This window comes from Taudactylus pleione, unplaced genomic scaffold (genome assembly GCF_031769625.1).
Source record: "Taudactylus pleione unplaced genomic scaffold, aTauple2 ptg000051l, whole genome shotgun sequence".
Taxonomy (NCBI): domain Eukaryota; kingdom Metazoa; phylum Chordata; class Amphibia; order Anura; family Myobatrachidae; genus Taudactylus; species Taudactylus pleione.
The window spans coordinates 959,024-979,255 of NW_028284453.1; the positions used below are offsets into that span (position 1 = coordinate 959,024).

General features: G+C 42.6%; 1 protein-coding gene across 1 annotated transcript in view; it reads right to left on the bottom strand.

Moving 5' to 3' along the window:
- Positions 1-667: 667 nt before the first annotated feature.
- Positions 668-20,232, bottom strand: part of LOC148535430 (cell adhesion molecule CEACAM7-like) — a 44,107-nt gene continuing 24,542 nt past the window's right edge. Inside the window, exons 4-7 of the mRNA XM_088462620.1 lie at positions 10,766-10,812; positions 5,917-5,939; positions 3,730-3,792; positions 668-1,198 (exon numbers count right to left, since the gene is read on the bottom strand). Coding sequence (XP_088318746.1) covers positions 1,109-1,198; positions 3,730-3,792; positions 5,917-5,939; positions 10,766-10,812 — 223 coding nt within the window. The 3' untranslated portion in view covers positions 668-1,108. The remainder of the gene's footprint in view (positions 1,199-3,729; positions 3,793-5,916; positions 5,940-10,765; positions 10,813-20,232) is intronic.

Below are 20,232 nucleotides of genomic sequence, written 5' to 3' on the forward strand. Positions count from 1 at the left end.
CCATGTAATGATTGCGAAAGAACAGTAAGTCAAATGAAGCCTACTTGTAGGTTTTCCTTTCTTTATAGGAACATGTCCCATATAATATTGACCAACTGTAGTAGTAAACAAATTAATTTCCAGCTATCAATTTACCTTCTAACTACATTCACTTCTGCTTTTAAAACACTTCTTTTTTTTTTTTTCCACCAAGCAAATGTTGCTTAAAAAAGACCAACCTCGCCACTATTGTCCATTACATGTAATCATAGTTGGTTACTTTCCGGTTGCCACTCCGGGTTGGCACTGCAGATGGAATGGCAAAAAGAGAGTGGTGAGGAGGGCGTGATGACACTATCACCTCATTGTTGCCCCACTTCCCGCTTTACAATACTGTAATTACCGGGCGGTTTGACTACGGTGACACAAGTCAGTGCGAATCATGTTGCTGTAGCCCGGACCACCCACTTTACTCAGCAAGAGGGAGGCACCAGGCGGACGTGGTGGTGCACACTGCAGCTTCTGGGAGATTTGAATGCTCTTCCGGGCAGCTACGAGCAGCACCCAAGATTCAGTAGCGAGTATGCAAATAATACTGTATATTGTCAATATGAAAGTACATAGGATTAAGCACTGTTGGTATAAATGTCATGGACTATCTATCTCTATCATGTGTACTAGAGTAAAAATAAATACATAGAAACTTAAGTAATAAAACTAGTTAAATCCATGGACACATTACACCTTCAGAAAAAACACAATAGGAAGCACTAATTTTAGGAGGCACTAATTTCAAATGTACATTATTTGGCAAACGTTCATACTGTTTTCTGCATCAGATAGTGACAACCTGAGATTAGTTTGAACTGTAAGTTATATGTTACCAGTCTTCCCATCATCACAGCGATCACATCACATTGAGGAAATGGTTGGGTAACACAGCTAGTCATACTGACTCATTGTCCTGCTAGCACAGACCGATCTTACTTCCTGTCAGTACCAGATAGCTTTGTTGTGCTCTTGACAAAGATGTAAGTAGATAAGTGACCCCTGGATGCTGATGTACTGTAGAATTGTGAAGATGGGAGGCAAACTAGTTGTACATTATTTCCTGCTCAGAAAGCAGCAGTCACTGTAATCTTATTTCAGAATAAACAATGTTCTCAGGTGGAGGCTGCACCTCTGGGCTCCCATTTTCATACAATGATCCAGGTGGTTGCTAAATGAAGACATAAAAAAGAAAATTTAGGCACAGAATACAAAGCACGACTGTATTGTATTATATATCCATAGAGATCAGCATAACTGTACTTACAATGTTAGCAAACTATAGCAAACTACTGTATGTCTAAGGTCAGGGTCAGGGGCGGATTTAGTGGTCAAAACACCCCTAGGCACAATGTTATTGGCCACACCCCCAGGGCTTCCGGCGAGACTCACCCCCACCGGTTGCCTGTTCTTTTTCTCCTTTTGCGGGCTAAGAATGTCTTCTGTGCTCCGGACTGTGCCTATGCATGCTCCTGAGACTCTCCCATTGCATCATGGGTGATGTGGTTCCTGTTGCAGCTGTGGCTTCTGTGTCCTAATAGCCACGACTGAATAAGGGCACTTGGGAAAGCTTTGATGCATGGGGTCTGCTGCGCCCCCAGCTAGTGACACCCTTAGGGACGTGCCTCATGTGCCTAATGAGAAATCCACCACTGGTTGGGGTGACATATGAAAATTAGAGGATATATTTGTGTATTTTGGAAATGTTTGGTTTAATTGTCATTTTGTTTGACAAAGTTTTATATTTAAAAAAATGTGTTCTGGGGAAGTCAATAATGATCAGTGTGAAGGCAAGTTTTTATAATATTTATAACTGTAATTACATTATATTTTAATATGATTGCTTGAGTGATAATGTATATGTATTATATGGTTGTTAGCATTATCCATCTATTAATTCACATCTTTTGTTAATTTATTTGGAATTCTTTTCATTTGATTCTTACCTGTTTGCTACTTTATCTTTCCTATAGTCAGCTACAGTACCTTTCACCTTGTGGATATTGGAAATTAGCATTTGCATATTTAGGGGCATATGTATCAAAACTTGATGTGAGATAAAATTGTGAAATATATATCACCAACCAATCAGCTCCAAACTATCATTTCTTAAACACAGCCTTCAAAATGTAATTTAGAAGCTGATTGGTTGGTGATATATATCTCACAATTTTATCTCACTTCAAGCTTGATACATATGCCCTTAATACTGCTGCGACTCCATAGAAAGTCACTGTCTCGGATGCAATAGCGCCAACCTCTAAATCAGGTCCACCCTTGCTATTTCATTGTACATGTGTTGCATTTCTTAACTTATGTCTACTTCCGTACCATTGATTAGGGATATGTGAAAGCGAGTAACGTATAAAATAAACAAAGCTCCCAGAACAGTATTAGATTACATTAATTTCATTCAGGTCATTTTGTTTTGGTTTTCTACAGAATCAAGGCTGAAAAAACAAATTCTAAACCCCCAGTTTAACTAAGAGTAGTATCAGCATACCAGCCTATTGTAGTGAATAGGTACAGGAGGAGAATGCTAGAGTACAATTTACCAGATTACAAACTTACTTGATACAAGTCTGTTGAAATCTTCAGCTCACAAGTAGATAGGTAGAAAACAGCATGAAAGAATAACTCCTCTTTATCAATAGTTATAACCATAACTATAAAATAAAAACTTATTCATATTGCATGGAATTTGAATATAAATTTACTTTGTGGACTTTTTATGTGTTATATTTACAAAAGAAAGTATATAATAGGCATTACTTTCCTGCAGCTCTTGTTATCTTTAATGGCTCAGCCATAGTCAGCCCTCTGTCCCCCTTTTGCTAAACCAAAACCCATCTTCGTCCAGTTACAACCGAATAGGACAAATTACTTTGCAGTCTACACAAGAGGTTTCCAAACTCTGCCATTACGGTCCAGGATATAAGGATATTCATGCTTGAGCCCAGATGGTTAAATCAAATCGACTGAGGTTCTAATTAAGGGATCTATGTACTAAGCCTTGGTGAGAGATAAAGTGGACGGAGGTAAAGAACCAACCAATCAGCTCATAACTGTCACTTTACAGGCTGTGGGGGAGATGTACTAAGTCTTGGAGATAAAGTACCAACCAATCAGCTCCTGTCACATTACAGGATGTGTTTGAAAAATGACAGGAGCTGATTTGTTGGTACTTTATCTCTCTGCAAGTCTTAGTAAATCTACCCCTAAGTTTGAAAAATGACAGTTAGGAGTGGATTGGTTGGTACTTTATCCCCGTACACTTTAGCACTCTCCAAAGCTAGATAAATCTCTTCCTGAGTCACCTGTGCTTAAGCATGGATATCCTTAAAAGCTGGACTGTAATGGCAGAGCAGAGTTTGGGAAACTCTGGTTTACTCCGTTCAAAGCTGATTACGCAGCACTGAGGATCACAATAGCCTGAATGTGGCTGGCCCACACAGAAAAGAGCAGGAGGAGATCTGGGGGCATATAGACACTGTTACAGATAGGAAAGGTGTTATAGGTTTATTTTGCACATCTAACACATGGGGGTCTACACCTATGAACAGTTTGCTTGAAAGAGAATCTTAATTTACCAACTTGTGTCTATCAATGATACTGCCTATATGACATTCTATACTATTATACCACAACAGGTTCATTCAGTATCATTACATTTATTATAATAAGGGAGAGAACATGCTTAACCTGTTGTTTTCTTGGAATGTTGTTATGTAAATCAATAGCAGCGTATTCTATCTCATGCGGTTCCTGAAATGAAATTTAAATACTGGTTACTAAAGTCTGACTCTTCCAGGCCGTCATTTCCCAAGTTGTACTAGTCACAGAACGTCCTTCCATACATTTAGCTTTGCTTCTCACCATACATCAGTTGTATATTAAAAATTATTGACTCTTCATTGTGTTTCATTGATTTCATACAACATGCTAGAGGTGATACCGCCTGCAATGATTTTATTGAACTCTTGTCTTCTCAACAGAATGTGTAACCGTTCATAATATGGGTTGTGTATGGGATCGCGTGGTCAGGATGCCAGCGGTCAGAATACTGACAGAATCCACCTAACCCTCCTCCTAACCCCGACTAGAGATGTTCAGTTTTCAGAGAACCAACAGCAACCGAATTTAGGGGTTCCAAGTCGAACAGAGTTAGAGGTTGGAATCACTTTGGGATACAGAGCCGAACCAAGACCCTGATAAGATCTTCCTGTGGATCGGAGCTCAGATTTTAAAACCAAACTCGGGTTTTGGATTGTATGTAAACAGGTCAAAATGATGTCATTTTAGCTTTTTTTATTTTTTTAAAATACAGATCCAAAACCAAAACACGAAGATGAATCCGGATCCAAAACACGGGGGTCAGCGCACATTTCTTACCCTAACCATCCTTTCCTACAGCTTAACCCTAACTCTCCCCTCCCGCAGCCTAACCCTAACCCTCCCGGCCACAGCCTAACAATTCCCTTAGTGCCTAACCCCTAAACCTAACCTTTATACTTACTGACGGGATGTCAGCAGTCGGGAATCAGGAGCCAGTATTCTGACAGCTGTCGGAATTCCAGCGCTGGGATTCTGACCGCCGTCATCCTGACCACCAATGGGTAGCCATTCCCCTGCTATAATGGCAGCCCTATCTGACTTCTAAGGGATGCAGTCCCTAGGAGCCTGGTTTGTGTATACAAGCCGACTGCACATTTCATATTGGCAGAGAGCAGAACAGCAGACCCCCTGGGAGTTACAGGTAAGAGCTGCTACTGCTTAGCAGTGGCAAACGCACGATTTCTAGAAGGGGGGTTCCCAAATGCTTGATTTTAGGGCGAGTGTGGCCATGAAGAGGGCATAATTAGCACTTATCCAGCTTTAATATGCATTATTCAAAGTGTATTGTGTGTCATAATTCCTGCATATACAGGACCAGCGATCACAGTAAGCCATTAGATGCGGCAGAAGGTCCATCCTTCCTGAGCTGAGTATTGGAGCAAGTACGTGAGTCTTGGGGAGCAGCAGAAGAACCTAGCTCTGCCCTGGGCATATATGTACATATTGGTCTTGTTATGCACTGGATAGTGTATCATTATATGGTATTAATAAGTAACCCTATTTATGGTCTATCGGAGTTTACCTCTAACAGTGCATGTTTTCTAGATCTCCTAGTTAGTGCACAAGTTATTTACTACTGGCTGACACATGTCAAAAGATCCACAGGTGGTGCTGATTATTTAATTTGTGATACAGAGAAGAACATGCAGCACTAGTAACATTGTGTTATATAGTATTTTTATTCTGGTCATGGTGTGGGCTGGGCAGGTGGGGTTTCCAGGCAACTGAAACCCCCCCCACCCACGTTTGCCTATGGCTTAGTATAACAACTTTATCCTCTGAGCATCGGCATTGCACATTTATAAAGCTCAGCAACCATCTTCCTGGCTTGGTATTTTGCACAGACCCTCCTTACATTGCGTAATGTAGAAGCTGGTTGTGTGTCTCTGGCAGTGACTCTAGATGGGGAAGTCAGACAAAGCTATTTGTGAACTTGCTGGAAAAGCTTTTTACATATCTGAAGTTACAGTATGATCTGTGTATAATTCTTCTACATTCCCCAGAATATGACCTGCTAACAGTGCCTGTGTGTCCCAGTACATATAGATAGTATAAATAAAAGCTGTACTATTGTATACTTCAAAGAGATCATCAGGGAATATCAGAAGAAGTAAAGGACTCATAACTTACATACTTTTCTGTTTTAACAAACTACATTATTATCTAGCAATGAATTTGTGCATCACTGGTAACTGGAATAATAATAATAATAATAATAATAATAATAATAATAATAATAATAATAATAATAATAATAAAAATAGGTCTACTAACCGTGGTTGATATGCTCAGCTGACCTACAATAAATGGACATACAGAAAAGTATATTATTAATAAAATCATTATAATTGTGACAGTCTCTAAACATAACAGAGACAATAATCAGTAATGGATAAGTTAGTCTGTGGTTGTTTGTTGGTGAATTACAGTTGAAGTCCCTCATAAAAAACAAAAATAAAATCATCAAACTGCTAAGCAGGTCATGATGTAAGGAGGCCACGCGTTTTACTATAGAGGCAAACCCTACACTTACTAAATGTTTACTTATCATTATATTTTTTTATCTTTTATAATATTAAATTACAAATCCCAGAAAGTAAGAAAAGATACTACAAATTTGAACCACTAATGAGAATAAGAAGAAATGCGCTGTACACTTTGTAAACATTGGAAAATTTCTAGGGACAAGTTTTAATAATGATAGGACTGCCAGTGAAGATGTAGGTAGCTATGAACCAGCATGTTTTCTAATATGAAAACATAACAGAAGTTGCAATTTAATCTCAAAAACTTTCTGCATGCATCTCTGCTACAAAAATAAGTCTACGTTAGAGCAAGATGTATGTTTGTTGTTGCGTTACATATGCAGTTTTGTAATGCACATGTGTACAAAATAAAAAAATACAGTATACATACATCTGTCTATGAATTTTTACATAACTCAGCAAGCAAATAAATAAGTTTGACTGAATTAGATGTGAATACTTCCCTTGAAACAACTTTGTGGACGCATAATTCTTGTATATACAGGAGGGATAGTGCAACACTATGCGGTAGTGATGACAATCAGCCCCACTAAATAGCCACTTCTGATTGGCTGAGTATTGGCAGATAGTACTTAATGCAATAGTGATACCGTTATGTTATATCAAGTCACAAAACTTTAATTTCCACTTATAATTATCCAGAAAAAATATCCCATTTAACTCATAAAAGAGTTAAATAAAGATGGCAATATTTGTATTAAATGATGTTTTAATTGGATTTGTTAATAATTGTCAAGACATCCTCTCTTGTATGTGGGATACTGTATTTAATTATAATGTGCACAAACAGGGTAATGCGATTTTTGCTGTTTACTACTGAACACAGTCAAACTGTATCTGCCTTTAATTGTTAGGCATAAGGATAAACACTGTACTTTATTGGGGATAATATAATAATAATAATATATTATTACTATTAATGGCTTAAGAGCTCACCAGAGCATTTACACATTATGGGGTCGATCCAATTAGCCGCGATGATCTCGCCGGTGCGAGTCATCGCGGCAGAGGGCATACTTTACGGCAGCCCGAATGCGCGGAATTTTGTTCGCAGCCCCATAGAGCTGCAAGTAAAATTCTGCGAATTTGGGCTCAGAGCGGGCCGCGAAGGGTGCGAGATGCTGGTCCGTTGCCAGTGTTTTAACGCCATTGCAACGGCAAACTCGCACCCTTTCCTGGCTAATTGAATCGACCCCTATAAATGCAAAAAATTAAATAAATTTCTAAACATTTTTTATTGCAACTAGATGCAAGTAAAACCTCAATGTCTACAGGGAACACTAGAAAAAAATTCTAATTCCAAGCACTTATATAGCCATTAAAAATACATTTATATTAACTATGAAAATGACACCCAATACATTAATATTACACACTTCAGTCAAAAGATGCTTCACCTACTCACTTATGGTTTTCCACTATGGCAGATCAGAAAGGTCTGTGCTGGCCTGGTGAATAAGGTGTGTATGTCCAAGTGAGGCGTGTGTCGTGACTGGTGTGTGGATGTGTACATCACTAAAGCTCTGTACATGACTTTTGCGCTTTGCTTTAGTAATTTATTAGATATAGGAAATACTTTAATAGATAGAGAAAGAATGAAACCAGAACTAAAATCAGGAACAGAAACACCTCAAGCCAATATCACTAGAGACAAGGTTACACAACTCCACGTGGTTCTGTTTTTCAGAAGTGGAGCTCAGTGGCTGCTTCCCATTCTGTTTGGAATTTTTGTACAGTAGTTATTTCAGCCTATTAGTTACAGCAGTTATATATTTTGAATATAATGCGCCAAGATAAATTACAGACTGAGCGAGAATCCAAACACCGAGTATTTGACATGTAATGACAATTTGTTGGAGGGTACGGGGGTGGCTATTGAAACGTGGGGTGCTTTGGGTGTGTAGCAGGCACCGATTACGTCTGTTTATGCAGCTGCACTAGTCCCGGCGTCTTAGGTCTGATAGTCATTCTTAGCAGTCGTAGGGTTGCTGAGAGGATTGATGGTGTAACTGATGGTGCATCTTTGTATGCAAGCAGCAGATTAGAGATGCCACCAATGGGCAGTGGTGGATTTCCCACTAGGCATGAGGCACATGCCCAGGGAAGCCAACTGCTGGGGGAAGCATGGCCAGCTGCCACCCACCCTTCAGATAAATCTATCTTTAGCTGCTGCCTGCACCACTACAGTGAAAGGTGCTGCCGGTAAATATTTTTGTTTGTTGCAGCACATGTGACATCATGATGTCACTCTGTGTCACACCGCTGCTTTGAGAGGTAGAGGAGCTACAGCCCAAAGATAAGCAGCAGTCAGAGAAGTCACATAAGAAGGTAAGTGACTGGGACTGGAGCCGTTGGATGTGAGGGTTGAAGCTGGAGAGACATTGGGGGCTGAAGAGACACTGTGGGTCTGGGGCTGGAGAGACACAAGGAAGCTGGAGAGACAGAAGCATATTGGAGCTGGGAAAACAAGGGGACTAGAGAGACAGAAGGGGGCATGAGAATCACAAGGGGCTGGGTAATCAGGAGGGGGCTGGAGAGACACAAGAGTGCTGTAGAGTCGCAAGGGACTGGAGCTGAAGAGATATTGGGGCAAAACCTGGATAAACACAAGGGGGCTGGAGTTGCAGAAACACAGGGGAATAATGCTAGAGAGACATTGCGGCTGGAAAAATACTTGGGGTTTTGATTCTAGAGAGACACAGGGGGGCTGGAGCTACAGAGACACATAGAATGAGGCTGGAGAGACAAAGGGGGGCTGAATAGACACAATGGGGGAAAAACCCAGAGAGATGTAAAAGGGTTGAGGCTGAAGAGAACTGGGAGGAAGTGGCTGGAGATTATCCAGAACTGGCAGGATTTGAAGAAAAAGGGTCAGGACAGTAATCTTCTTTAATGCACCTATTCTAAAGAAACATTACTGAAATGAGCAAATACATTTTAATAATATAAAATTGTTTGATCAGGGAAGTTCACATTTTGCCCAGCACCAAAACTTCTGTTACTACAGTATGTATTATTTTGTTGAACCTCTGCTATATGATGATTACATTGGTTATATTCCTACACAGGACCATGTGATCTCCTACGTGAATAGTGAATACTGACTGAAACACCATCTGCCCAAGGTGGAACAATTTCTTCAGCCCTTCCCCATTGCAAAGGAACCACAAATAGTTAAAGAAGACCCTCAAGCAACTGGTCTTTACCTGCTGGGGACCCGGGGATAGGAGAACCCCAAAAACATGGGTGCACTATGCTTCATGATTTTTGTTGGTGGCCCTGTCTGCATCAGAGCAGCTGGCAAATTGTGTGTGTGTGTGTGTAGAGTATGGGTAACATGCTGGGTCCTGGAGGCTTCAGCTGCCTGGTTGTCATGAAGGGGGTGGAACCAGAAATGGCTGTGTTCATGCAGAGCCGCCTGTCACTGCTACTGGGCAGCTCTGCAGCTATGCTCCACCCCCCACCCTCCTTCATTAGAACAGCAGCTGGTCCTTTCCTTTATAGCAATAGCAGCACCAATGGTGAGGTGGGGGCAGCCAATAACGTTGTGCCTAGGGGCAGCCTGACCATTAAATCCACCACAGCCAGTGAGCGACTCACTGCAAACCCTTGCCGCTGCGACAGCATGTTTTTGCAGAACCACGGCCTGGGATCGGAGCCGCAACAGTATGTGTGTGCATCCCTGAATCAGGCCCATTATTACAGGTAAAGGCACTGCAAACAAATACCAAGTTAATGCTTATACAAATGCTGATGTAGAACTGAAAGTACATTAGACATATATTGCTTCAAGTCTGCAGGCATAGAAAAGATGTACATATTGGCCTGTATACAGTGTTGTATGCATATTGCGATTCATGGTGGGAGTTCACTGTTGGTGCCCAGAGGCAAGGTCTACTCCATACCCCCCCTCCCCCCCAGTTGAAATCTCTGCCCCGCCTTCAGTTTGTATGAGGTTCTGCAGGCGGTGGGAATGAACCATGCAAATGGCTGCACAAGGCTTTACGTTGTGTGAGGTTTGCACTACAAACACCAGCTTCCTAGACTGCATGCCCCGGTAGAACGGAGGTACCTTCCATTCCACCTTTTCAGCGTCCTTGCTGCTGATGCGCAGGCATGCTCATATCGACATGTCTATTGCTCTGAAAATATGTGGAATAAGGGCTTTTTCTGTATAGGAGAGTAATTTATGCCAATATTGCTAACAATTGCGAAAGATCACCAGTGTTTGTAAACCATTCTCAGGTTGCAATTAAAAAGTGGCCACACATGGCTGATTCTACCATGTTACTTTGCAATCTGCTCATACACATGGATGGCGATATCACGTTAGTTCTACTTGTTTGGACCCTTAGGCCAATCACTCAGATCACTTATGGCACCATTAGGGGCTGGTCATAAGTCAGAAGATAATCACAGCAGTCATTCTCTGACCACATTTCCCACCATTCCCGATAATCATCTTCATTGTTTCCAAATGATCCTTTTCAATCCACAGCCAGCGGCTGCAATATTGCCGGGTGTGTGAGGACATTACATGCTATACACCAAATATCGGAATATGTGAAGTAACTTACCATTTCCGGATGGAATTCCTGTCTTTGAATTTTTGTCATTAGATGTCCTGAAATAAAAAAAAAGTTTGTTAATCAGAGAATATATGTTGCCAATTTTGACATTAATCTCCAGATAAACTTTGTTTCAGAAAAGTTGCCTGTAAGCTGTACATGAAAATACACTGCTTGCATAAATGTTAATGTACAAGTATCAAACAATAAAATTAGCTATAGAGAATTGCATTCACCATAGAGAAAAATAGGAATTCAGGGCCTTATTCCTAGGTGAATATAAATGCAAGTTGCGTCTTTTTTTTTGCCCTCAACTTGCAATATTTTCATGTATGTTTTATTTTACACGTAAGTTGACCATTGAAAAAATACTGCTATTTCTGATCTGCTTTGAGTGGCCTGACTTGCATGTAGGGATGGTAATCGTCCATCAATGATTTTGACCATTGATGATTTCAAAACATCGATGGTGGCTGGCCAATTTTATAGGTTTGCCATCGATGGCAGAGAACCAATGGTTCAATGGATGACGGGGAGCCAATGTTTTTCTTCTCTTTACAGGAGGCAGCTTAGCCCTGCCCACTGTTTTTTGATTGTCCCGCAGCCTGGCATCCCCCAACAGCGGTGGCCATCGTGAGGGTGCAAACCATAGATGGTTCACTATAGACAGTTTGTGTGCCATCGATGGTAATCACTAAAGGTGCCATCCTTACTGGCATGTACCTGGACCCTGGTGCAAGTTGTGAACAGAGGATGACGATAGCTGCAGGCTGCATATGATTGGTAAAATGCCTCTAAAACACACCCACTTATGCAATGTTTAATGTGCTGTGACTGTGATTTGAAAGTCAGATTACACTGTGCTAAAAATACATTTGAAAAACAAAATAAAGTATGTTTACCCCTATACATAGCAAGTTAGAAACGGGAATGATGCATATGTTTATCATTTTAAAATTTCTTATTTGCATCATGTTCTTTTTGCATTTCACATGCTACCTGTGACTGGGGTACTTATTATCTGCCCTCTCTAACCATGTAATGTAACTTATACTGTATGCACTGTCAGGGACGCTGAGAAGGGGGAGGGAGTGGGAACTGATTATCCAGGCTTTTGGAGAGGGCCCGGCCATCCCCTTCTTAGTCCTGTTAGTGGCAGCAGGGGCTGCAGTGAGTACAGGGTGACTGCCTGCACCTTATTGGAGGGGTGAAAGCCATCTCTGATTGCACCCCCCTTTCCCCGGGTCTGCCCCTGGCTGCGGGGCACAACAACGCCCCCCTGTGGAGGATTTTTTTATGAGGTGTGGCCCTATGTTACAGTGTGTATATTAAAATCAATATATAATATTAGTTGCTTATCCCAGAGCCCAGAGAACTGGTTATTCCAGTCCACACCAGCATATGAATAGACATGGTCAATTCAAAATTCAATCTAATTAGCATTTATTTCCCTATAGCCAGCCTTAACACAAAAGGCCTAGTTCTTGTTGTAGCACAATCAGGTGTTCACACTTCACAGCAAACCCCCGACAAGAGACCTTTTCCTCTTGAAGCCTCCTCACAGGTGATTGGATGGGAAAAATAGCAGATTCTCAAGACACACTCTTGCAGACACACAGGATGGCGTTCACACTAAGGACACTCTTACAGAGACACAGGATGGCATTCACACTGAGGACACTCTTACAGAGACACATGATGGCATTCACACTGAGGACACTCTTACAGAGACACAGGATGGCATTCACACTGAGGACACTCTTACAGAGACACAGGATGGCATTCACACTGAGGACACTCTTACAGAGACACAGGATGGCATTCACACTGAGGACACTCTTACAGAGACACAGGATGGCATTCACACTGAGGACACTCTTAAGGTGCATACACACTAGACGATATGCTCCCTGAGCGATATCGTCTAGTGTGTCCCCGGCAGGCTGTGCTCAATGTCGTTCATGACATTGAGCACAGCCGCTGAACGATATCATTAGCGATATCGTTCAGCGCCGGGCTCTCTCACCCATTCCCTGACATGCAGCAACCTGACGAGGTCGTCAGGTTGGCCTGCATGTCAGCCCGATGAACGAGGATGACGAACGACCCGCGGGAACGCGCGTCGTCGTCATCGTTCATCTTTTTTGTGTTAAACATGGACGATAAAGTGGACGACTGAACGATAACGATATCGTTATCGTTCAGTCGTCCACTTTAATCGCCCAGTGTGTACGCACCATTACAGAGACACAGGATGGCATTCACACTGAGGACACTCTTACAGAGACAGAGGATGGCATTCACACTGAGGACACTCTTACAGAGACACAGGCTGGGATTCACAGATGCAGACACACAGGGGAGTAGCGAGGGTGGTTCCAGTGGAGCATGAGCTCCAGGCGCCAAAATGGCCAGAGGGCGCCATCCAGGGTTGCAGAATTCATGGGGCGCTGCACATGTGATGGCCGCCTGTTAGTTTTATCTCGGTTTGTTTGCTCTATATCCTAAATAACTTACGGATCTGAGATCCGTTTCTACATTTCACACTCCCTCAAGCTGCCCAGATTGCCTCTCCTCCAGCCCTCCCTCCTCTGTGATCATCTTCTGTCACCTCCCCTTCCCTGTCAGAGTGATTACATTCACTTCTCACCTCTTTAATTCCCTCCCCTCTCTACCATGTGATTGGCTCTTTGCCCCTCTCCTCTCCTTTTCTTATTGACTTGTGCTTCAATGGACTTAATAGTTACACATTTGAGGTAAAATCCTAAACTTCAATTATAAGGTATGAGCTTAAAAAAGGTCACTGCTTTTCTATATAATGTAATGAGATATTCCCAGGCATGACCACACAGTGTTATTTGAAGGTCTTTTAAAAAATATTAGGAGAACTGAAATAATAATAATGGTGGTAGACAGAACATGGTTAGTAGTACTCAAATTAATATGGGTGCAATGTGTATTTGCGTTGTAGGAGCATAGCTGAGAAGGTAGCTTCCCATAGGTGTCCCCACTCCAGTGATAGCTGCTTGGGCAGTAATAAGCTGTGCACCCTGTGGAATCTCACTCTAGCACATTCACTCTGTCAATTTAAGTTAAATTATCAGAATATATAATACAATCTCCTCTATTGACTAATAACAATTATTCTAAGGAGATAAAATCAGATCCTAGGTGCTATACATAAATAAAGCAGTGCCAAAGCAGCTACCCTTAATGTCAGATTCTATTCCCCCAATGGGACCTCAATGCCCAGTGTGATATTGCCACTGTTTGCTGTTTTCTCAGTATTCCAACCCACAGGCTGGCCATACCCCTCTGGCACAGTTCAGTCCTGGGGGCACTATGACATGCACTTTTTCCGGGCGCCACGGTTCCACGCTACTCCTCTGCAGACACACACACTCGCATAGAGACATTGAAGAGAGAGGTTGTACTCTTTCACAAGACGACCAAAATGGGCCTAAGTACTCCTGGAAAAGTGCTAAGTATTTGACTAGATAGAAATAAATTAATGGATTAATGGCAAAATGATATTGGGTAATAATGTCTACTGTAGTTAGTAACATGGTGATGGTTATAACAGCAAGGTTATCAAGCTGTAATGCTTTGGTTATGCCTTGGATAATTAGTGTAAGTCTGTGTTAATAATTTCTGTTCAAGTAGTGTCTGTAGCAAGTTTGCAGTGATTTGGTAAAATGTTCATCAGTTTTATATATATGGCTGGCTGTGATATATATATATATATATATATTAGTTTTATATAGTTATACTCTTTCCCCCCTCCTTCCCATGTGCTTGAACAATAGCACTGTCTGAGAAAGATAGGTTTAGTGTGTGCTGTATTCTTGTGGTCTGGCTGTAACATTGTGTAGTTAGGATGGAAATTGAGTGAAATATTGCAATCTGCAGAATATATAATTGTTTGATATCAGCTGGTGATGAAGGAATCCGTAATTCGGTAGTGGTCAATTATATTGTAATAAGCCTATAAGTTATATACACTGTTTAGTAGTTTATACTTTCTGAAATATTATATAATGGAATCTGGTGGAAATATTGTAGTCTATGGAATGTGTATATTCCAGGTTGAAATCAGATAGTAATTGTAGTTCCATAAGAGTTGTGGATTACTAGCCATATTATGATAATATTGTGAAGTTATATACTATCATAGTTTTAGGATTGTATAGTACAAATAGGTTTTTTATAAGTAATAATTACCATGTGTAAAGGAGTCTGCAGTCAATATGGCTGCCAGCATGCGGGTTAGACAATGGCATTACATGTGCTTCCCCTCCCCCCATTGAACCATGTGCTTGATTCAATGGAAGTTGTGAATTATTAGTCTTGTGATCATAGTTATAATTCTACCCAGTTTTAGTGTTAGTGTCATAGTTATTATAATTATGATCACTAATGGATATGTGATTTAAAGAGTCACAACATTATGTGAGTTTTCAAAATGGAGTTTGTCTAGGCACCATGCGATTTGTACAATAGGACATGGGCCATACCAACCCCCACACACACTCTCACCATGCCTTCTCAGCAGCCATTTTACGTTTCTCCTCTCTCTCTTATTCTCTCTCCCCTATTTCTCTCTCATCTTTATATAGGTTATATTGTATTTGAACAAGCATTGATTTAATTAATACTGTTTTATGAGGATTGTTTTGATGAATATAAAAACACTTTACTTTATCACATCTTGTGTGCAATGTTATTATCCAAATGATTTAAAAGGTATATAATTCTGGTTAACACTTTTGCGAGTTCATATATATATATATATTTATATATATATATTAGGGGTGAGCGGGTTCGGATTTCTGAAATCCGAACCCCCCCGAGACCCCCCGATCCGAGGCAGATCCGAGTCAGGCTCGACTTTTCCCGCCTGACTCGGATCTGAAATCGAGGCAAAACGTCATCATCCCGCCTTCCGAGTCTCGCAGGTTTTGGAACCTATATAAGGTACCCGCGTCGGCGCCATTTTCTCACTCGACTGTGGACAGTGAAGAGGGAAGGTGGGAGTTAGGGCTGGCTGGGCTGTGTAGTGTAGTGTAGTGTAGTGCAGAGTAGTGTTGTGCTGTGCTGTGCTGCGCTGTGATGCTGTTGTCCACTACTTCAAAGTCCATAGGGGCTGGCTGTGTTGTGCTGTGCTGCTGTTGTTAATAGGGGCTGTGTCCACTACTTCAAAGTCCATAGGGGCTAGCTGGACTGTGTTGTGCAGTCAGTTCTCCATAGGGGCTGTGTCCACTCCAAAGTCCTGAGCAGTGTCCCAGTCCTAAAGGGGTGCTGTAGTGTTGTCCAGGGGGTGCTCTGTCCATCAGGGGTGCTCCACCCAAGTGCTAAAAAAATAATATTTTTTGTGTGTTTGTGAATTGTGTGCGCAGTAGCCGCACGTGCATCAACAAAGTAGTGCCAAGCGTGCGCCTGTGTCATAAGTAAAGGGCCGGCTGGCTTGACCGTTAAAGGGTGCTGTAACCCCCAAAGTACACTCCAGTCCAAACCAAAAAAAAAATTATTTTCTGTGTTTGTGAATTGTGTGCGCAGTAGCCGCACGTGCATCAACAAAGTAGTGCCAAGCGTGCGCCTGTGTCATAAGTAAAGGGCCGGCTGGCTTGACCGTTAAAGGATGCTGTAACCCCCAAAGTACACTCCAGTCCAAACCAAAAAAAAAATTATTTTCTGTGTTTGTGAATTGTGTGCGCAGTAGCCGCATGTGCATCAACAAAGTAGTGCCAAGCGTGCGCCTGTGTCATAAGTAAAGGGCCGGCTGGCTTGACCGTTAAAGGGTGCTGTAACCCCCAAAGTACACTCCAGTTCAAACCAAAAAAATAATATTTTTTGTGTGTTTGTGAATTGTGTGCGCAGTAGCCGCACGTGCATCAACAAAGTAGTGCCAAGCGTGCGCCTGTGTCATAAGTAAAGGGCCAGCTGGCTTGACCGTTAAAGGGTGCTGTAACCCCCAAAGTACACTCCAGTCCAAACCAAAAAAAAAATTATTTTCTGTGTTTGTGAATTGTGTGCGCAGTAGCCGCACGTGCATCAACAAAGTAGTGCCAAGCGTGCGCCTGTGTCATAAGTAAAGGGCCGGCTGGCTTGACCGTTAAAGGGTGCTGTAACCCCCAAAGTACACTCCAGTCCAAACCAAAAAAAAAATTATTTTCTGTGTTTGTGAATTGTGTGCGCAGTAGCCGCACGTGCATCAACAAAGTAGTGCCAAGCGTGCGCCTGTGTCATAAGTAAAGGGCCGGCTGGCTTGACCGTTAAAGGGTGCTGTAACCCCCAAAGTACACTCCAGTCCAAACCAAAAAAAAATTATTTTCTGTGTTTGTGAATTGTGTGCGCAGTAGCCGCACGTGCATCATTAAAGTAGTGCCAAGCGTGCACCTGTGTCATAAGTAAAGGGCCGGTTGGCTTGACCGTTAAAGGGTGCTGTAACCCCCAAAGTACACTCCAGTCCAAACCAAAAAAATATATATTTTCTGTGTTTGTGAATTGTGTGCGCAGTAGCCGCACGTGCATCAACAAAGTAGTGCCAAGCGTGCGCCTGTGTCATAAGTAAAGGGCCGGCTGGCTTGACCATTAAAGGGTGCTGTAACCCCCAAAGTACACTCCAGTCCAAACCAAAAAAAATATTATTTTCTGTGTTTGTGAATTGTGTGCGCAGTAGCCGCACGTGCATCAACAAAGTAGTGCCAAGCGTGCGCCTGTGTCATAAGTAAAGGGCCGGCTGGCTTGACCATTAAAGGGTGCTGTAACCCCCAAAGTACACTCCAGTCCAAACCAAAAAAAAAATTATTTTCTGTGTTTGTGAATTGTGTGCGCAGTAGCCGCACGTGCATCAACAAAGTAGTGCCAAGCGTGCGCCTGTGTCATAAGTAAAGGGCCGGCTGGCTTGACCGTTAAAGGGTGCTGTAACCCCCAAAGTACACTCCAGTTCAAACCAAAAAAATAATATTTTTTGTGTGTTTGTGAATTGTGTGCGCAGTAGCCGCACGTGCATCAACAAAGTAGTGCCAAGCGTGCGCCTGTGTCATAAGTAAAGGGCCGGCTGGCTTGACCATTAAAGGGTGCTGTAACCCCCAAAGTACACTCCAGTCCAAACCAAAAAAAAAATTATTTTCTGTGTTTGTGAATTGTGTGCGCAGTAGCCGCACGTGCATCAACAAAGTAGTGCCAAGCGTGCGCCTGTGTCATAAGTAAAGGGCCGGCTGGCTTGACCGTTAAAGGGTGCTGTAACCCCCAAAGTACACTCCAGTTCAAACCAAAAAAATAATATTTTTTGTGTGTTTGTGAATTGTGTGCGCAGTAGCCGCACGTGCATCAACAAAGTAGTGCCAAGCGTGCGCCTGTGTCATAAGTAAAGGGCCGGCTGACTTGACCGTTAAAGGGTGCTGTAACCCCCAAAGTACACTCCAGTCCAAACCAAAAAAAAAATTATTTTCTGTGTTTGTGAATTGTGTGCGCAGTAGCCGCACGTGCATCAACAAAGGAGCAGCGCCAAGCGTGCGCCTGTGTCCCATAAGAAAAGAGCCGGCTGGCTCATTTCTTAAAGGCTGGTGTAACCCACAAAGTGCACTACTCTCCAGCAAAAATAAAGAAATATTTTCTGTGTTTAGCCGCATGTATATATCAAATCGATATAACATAAATGGAGGACCAAACTTTCTCCGATAAAAATAAAATAGAGAAAGATCAAGAACCACTTCCTCCTAGTGCTGAAGCTGCTGCCACTAGTCATGACATAGACGATAACATGCCATCAACGTCGTCTGCCAAGGCCAATGCCCAATGTCATAATAGAGGGCACATACAATCCCAAATGACAAAGTTCAGGAAAATGACCTGGAAAAAAACATTTAAATCAGCTGAAGAGAAACGTAAACTTGCCAATATGCCATTTGCGACACGGAGTGGCAAGGAACGGCTAAGGTCGATCCCTAGTATGTTCATGACTAGTGGTTCAGCTTCACATGACGATGGAAGCCCTCCTCCCACTAAAAAAATCAAAAGAGTTAAGCTGGCAAAAGCACAGCGAAGAACTGTGCTTTCTAAGAAGATATCACAAATCCCCAAGGAGAGTCCAAGTATGGTGGTGGTTGCGATGCCTGACCTTCCCAGCACTGGACGGGAAGAGGTGGCTCTTTCCACCATTTGCACGCCCCCTGCAAGTGCTGAAAGGAGCACCCACAGTCCACTTGCTGATATGCAAATTGAAGATGTCACTGTTGAAGTACAACAGGATGAGGATACTGGTGTAGCTGGCGCTGAGGAGGAAGTTGGCGAGGAGGATTCTGATGGTGATATGGTTTGTTTAAATCAGGCTCCGGGGGAGACAGTTGTTGTCCGTGGGATGAAAAAACCCATCACGGTCATGCCTGGGCAGAAGACCAAACATTCCACCTCTTTGGTCTGGCAATATTTCTATCCAAATCCGGACAACAACTGTCTTGCCATATGTACCTTATGTAAAGGTGGAATAAGTAGGGGTAGGGACGTTAACCACCTAGGAACATCCTCCCTTATACGGCACCTGCAGCGCATTCATAATAAGTTACTGTCAAGTTCAGAAACTTTGGCTAAGACCGTAAGCAGTCCAGGGACACCTAAATCCTGTTGTCCTGTTGTATCCAAGCGCCTGCAAACCACACCGTCAACTCCCTCCTCGTCAATTTCCTCCTTAGTCAGGATCGGAAGTAGTCCTGCAAGCCATGTCACTGGCATGACTGACTCTCCTATCCCGGATTCCTCCGGAGGATCCTGCATTGCTATGCCTCCTGCTGCCGCTGCTGCTGTTGCTGCTGCTGGGAGTCGTTCATCATCCCAGAGAGGAAGTAGGAACACCACTACTTTTACTAAACAATTGACCCTCCAACAGTCTTTAGCGAGGAGGATGAAGTACGACAGCAGTCATCCTGAAGCAAAACGTATAACTGAGGCCTTGACTGCTATGTTGGTGTTAGACGTGCATCCGGTATCCGCCATTAGTGCAGTGGGATTTAGACAATTGCTGGAGGTAGTGTGTCCCCGGTTCCAAATCCCGTCTAGATTCCACTTCACTAGGCAGGCGATACCGAGACTGTACAGAAACGTCAGAAAAAGTGTCCTCAGTGTCCTGAAAAATGCCGTTTTACCCAATGTCCACTTAACCACGGACATGTGGACAAGTGGAACAGGGCAGACTAAGGACTATATGACTGTGACAGCTCACTGGGTAGATGTATCACCTTACGCAGCAATAGCAGCAGCGTCACCAGTCGCAGCATCTCAGAAACGCCAGCTCGTTCCAAGGCAGGCTACGCTGTGTATCACCGGTTTCAGTAAGAGGCACACCACCGACAACCTCTTAGAGAAACTGAGGGAAATCATCGCCCAGTGGCTTACCCCACTTAGACTCTCCTGGGGATTTGTGATATCTGACAACGCCACCAATATTGTGCGGGCATTACATCTGGGCAAATTCCAGC